Source organism: Manis javanica, chromosome 12, assembly GCF_040802235.1.
Source record: "Manis javanica isolate MJ-LG chromosome 12, MJ_LKY, whole genome shotgun sequence".
NCBI classification, from domain to species: domain Eukaryota; kingdom Metazoa; phylum Chordata; class Mammalia; order Pholidota; family Manidae; genus Manis; species Manis javanica.
Window position 1 is genome coordinate 1,218,822 of NC_133167.1, and position 2,454 is coordinate 1,221,275.

General features: G+C 61.4%; 1 protein-coding gene across 1 annotated transcript; it reads right to left on the bottom strand.

Annotated features, from left to right (window-relative positions):
• Positions 1-1,111: 1,111 nt before the first annotated feature.
• LOC140844723 (olfactory receptor 9S13-like) lies at positions 1,112-2,059 on the bottom strand. Its single transcript, XM_073217753.1, has one exon. It carries the CDS (start codon positions 2,057-2,059, stop codon positions 1,112-1,114), a length of 948 nt encoding a protein of 315 aa, XP_073073854.1.
• Between the last annotated feature and the right edge of the window lie 395 nt (positions 2,060-2,454).

A 2,454-nucleotide genomic window follows, 5' to 3' on the forward strand; every position in this document is an offset into this window, starting at 1 on the left:
GCACTGAGGGGGCTTGGCCATTAACCCCTCGCAGTCCCCCCAAGCAGGAGATCGGGGAGGCGGAGTGTGTGATGTGTGAGGCGGGCCGCGTCCCTACAGCCTCCAAGGACCACTTTCCCGCCCTGACCATGGGAGCGGAAGACGAGTAAAGGGAGGCGGGGGGCAGCCAACGGGCTCCGGGTCCAGCCTGCAGTTTGGGGAGCTCTGAATGGGCAGGTGGAGCCTGAGGGCCTCGGATCCCTGGGCGCGGGGGGCAGAGGGTTGGGGCTGTGCTCTTGCTGGGAAAGTGCACCTTCTCCGTCCATCCCCTGGCGCTCTGCTGCGGCCACTGGGAACTTCCTTACTCAGGGACATTTGCGCTGACAAAGCACTACAGCTGTGGCCAAAAGTAGTCAGGACGTTGGTAAAAACGTACCCATGCTGGGTGGTAAAGGGCCAGCTGAACGCTGGATCAGGCACCTGTGTGGTTTTACGTGGGGCTCCCAGCTGGCACTAAGGTGAGGCGCCTGGGACGGGGTGCGCCCCTGCCCTGTCAGGGCGGCCAGCGTTGGCGAGCAGGAGGAGCCGGTGGAGGCGCAGCAGGGCTGTGGGGCTGAGGGCAGGCGGTCTCTCTGACTTGCCTGATTAGCTATGGCGCCACCAGGCTCTCACCAAGGAAGTGCAAAGGCCGGGAGTCCTAAGGCTCCCGGGTAAGTGCTGCAGGCAGACTGGTGGGCACACATTCACGTCAGCTTAGCTGAAGAGGCACAAGGGAAAGGCCCGGAGCTTGTTTTCCACATCCCTACACTGGTGGATGTTGAACTGGGACCCATATCTGCTGAAGAAGCCTCTGCTCGAGGCTCTGCCCCTGATATCACACACACTTTAAGACTGAGTTCCCACTGCATCCCTGGACATTAGTTTTCTGGTGGCAAAAAACATGCTTATTGACCCTTACGTCTCACTTTGCAATGCAGAGTCCGTGATGTGCTACCAAGAAGGCCCGAATGAAAAGAAGGGCCAGAGAATGAATGGATCAGCGAGGATTGAGTTCCTCAACCCTCACGCTGGGCGGTCTTCTGTGCCTTCTTGTCCAGCCCCCGGGCACTCGGACTCCCTCCAGCCACATCCTTCACATGACCGTGAGTTTCTGGCTCAGCCTCCGCAGGGCCTCCTGCACGTCCTTGTTTCGCAGACTGTAGATGAGGGGGTTGAGCATCGGGATGACCAGGGTGTAGAAGACAGACACCACCTTGCCCTGCCTCATGGACTCCACAGCTCCCGGCTGGGCATACATGACAAAGACGGTCCCATAAAAGAGGGACACGGCCGTCATGTGGGAGCCGCAGGTGGAGAAGACCTTGTGTCTCCCGGCTGCCGAGCGCATCCTCAGGATGGTCACTGTGATGTAGCCGTAGGAGATGAGGACCACGAGTGTGGTGCCCACGATGATGAGCCCACAGATGCCAAACAAGAGGAGCTCGTTGAGGGCTGTGTTGGTGCAGGCGAGCTGCAGCAGGGGGGGCACGTCGCAGAAGAAGTGGTCGATGTGGTTGGCGCAGAACGGGAGGCGGAAGGTGGAGCTGGTCTGCACGATGGCGTTGAGGCAGCCCCCACAGTAGGTGCCCAGCACCAGGCGGGTGCAGGCCGAGGGGCACATGGTGACGGGGTAGAGCAGGGGGCTGCAGATGGCCACGAAGCGGTCATAGGCCATGACACTCAGGAGGAAGCCCTCAGTGGTGACCAGCAGGGAGAAGAAGAAAAGTTGGGCGGCACAGCCCTCAAAGGTGATGGCCTTGGACGGGGAGAGGAAGTTGGCCAGGGCGTTGGGGGCGATGACAGATGAGTAGCACAGGTCCAGGAAGGAGAGGTTCTTGAGGAAGAAGTACATTGGGGAGTGCAGTCGGGCGTCCAGGCTGATGAGCACGATCATGCTGAGGTTCCCCAGCACGGCCACCACGTACAGCGCCAGGAACACAGCAAAGAGCAGGGCCTGGGTCTCCCGGCCACCCTCAAACCCCTCCAGCACAAACTCCTGCAGGGGCACCACTGAGAGGCTTCCATTTCTGTGGGGTGGCATGGCCCTGAGCTGGGCAAAGACAAGGCAGGTGGCAGCGAGGGGGAGCAGGTCAAGGTCACAAGGTCACACCGTCCATGGAGCACAGTGACCCCCAGGCCCTCGATGCCCAGACCAAGAGGCACCAGCTTCCCAGCTCTCCTTCCAGAGGAGCTCAGAGTGACCTGAAAGGGCAACAGTCCTCTGGTCAGGTCCATGGCTGTGCTCTGGCTGCGTCCTCTGCAGGGGACCGAGCTGTGCTGTGAGGAGCGGTGCCAGGAGGCTGGCAGGGCTGAGAGCCTGTAGCTGAGAATGGCGCTGCAGCCCCACGCCTCCTCCTGAATGGACCCCCACCCTGCCCCCAGTGCCCGGAGCCGTTACGTACCTGCTCAGGGACCAGCCCTGTGCTCCGGGCACCA

Excerpts from the sequence above, each read along its gene's own strand:
- LOC140844723 (XM_073217753.1), bottom strand. The coding sequence starts at position 2,059 with ATGCCACCCCACAGAAATGGAAGCCTCTCAGTGGTGCCCCTGCAGGAG.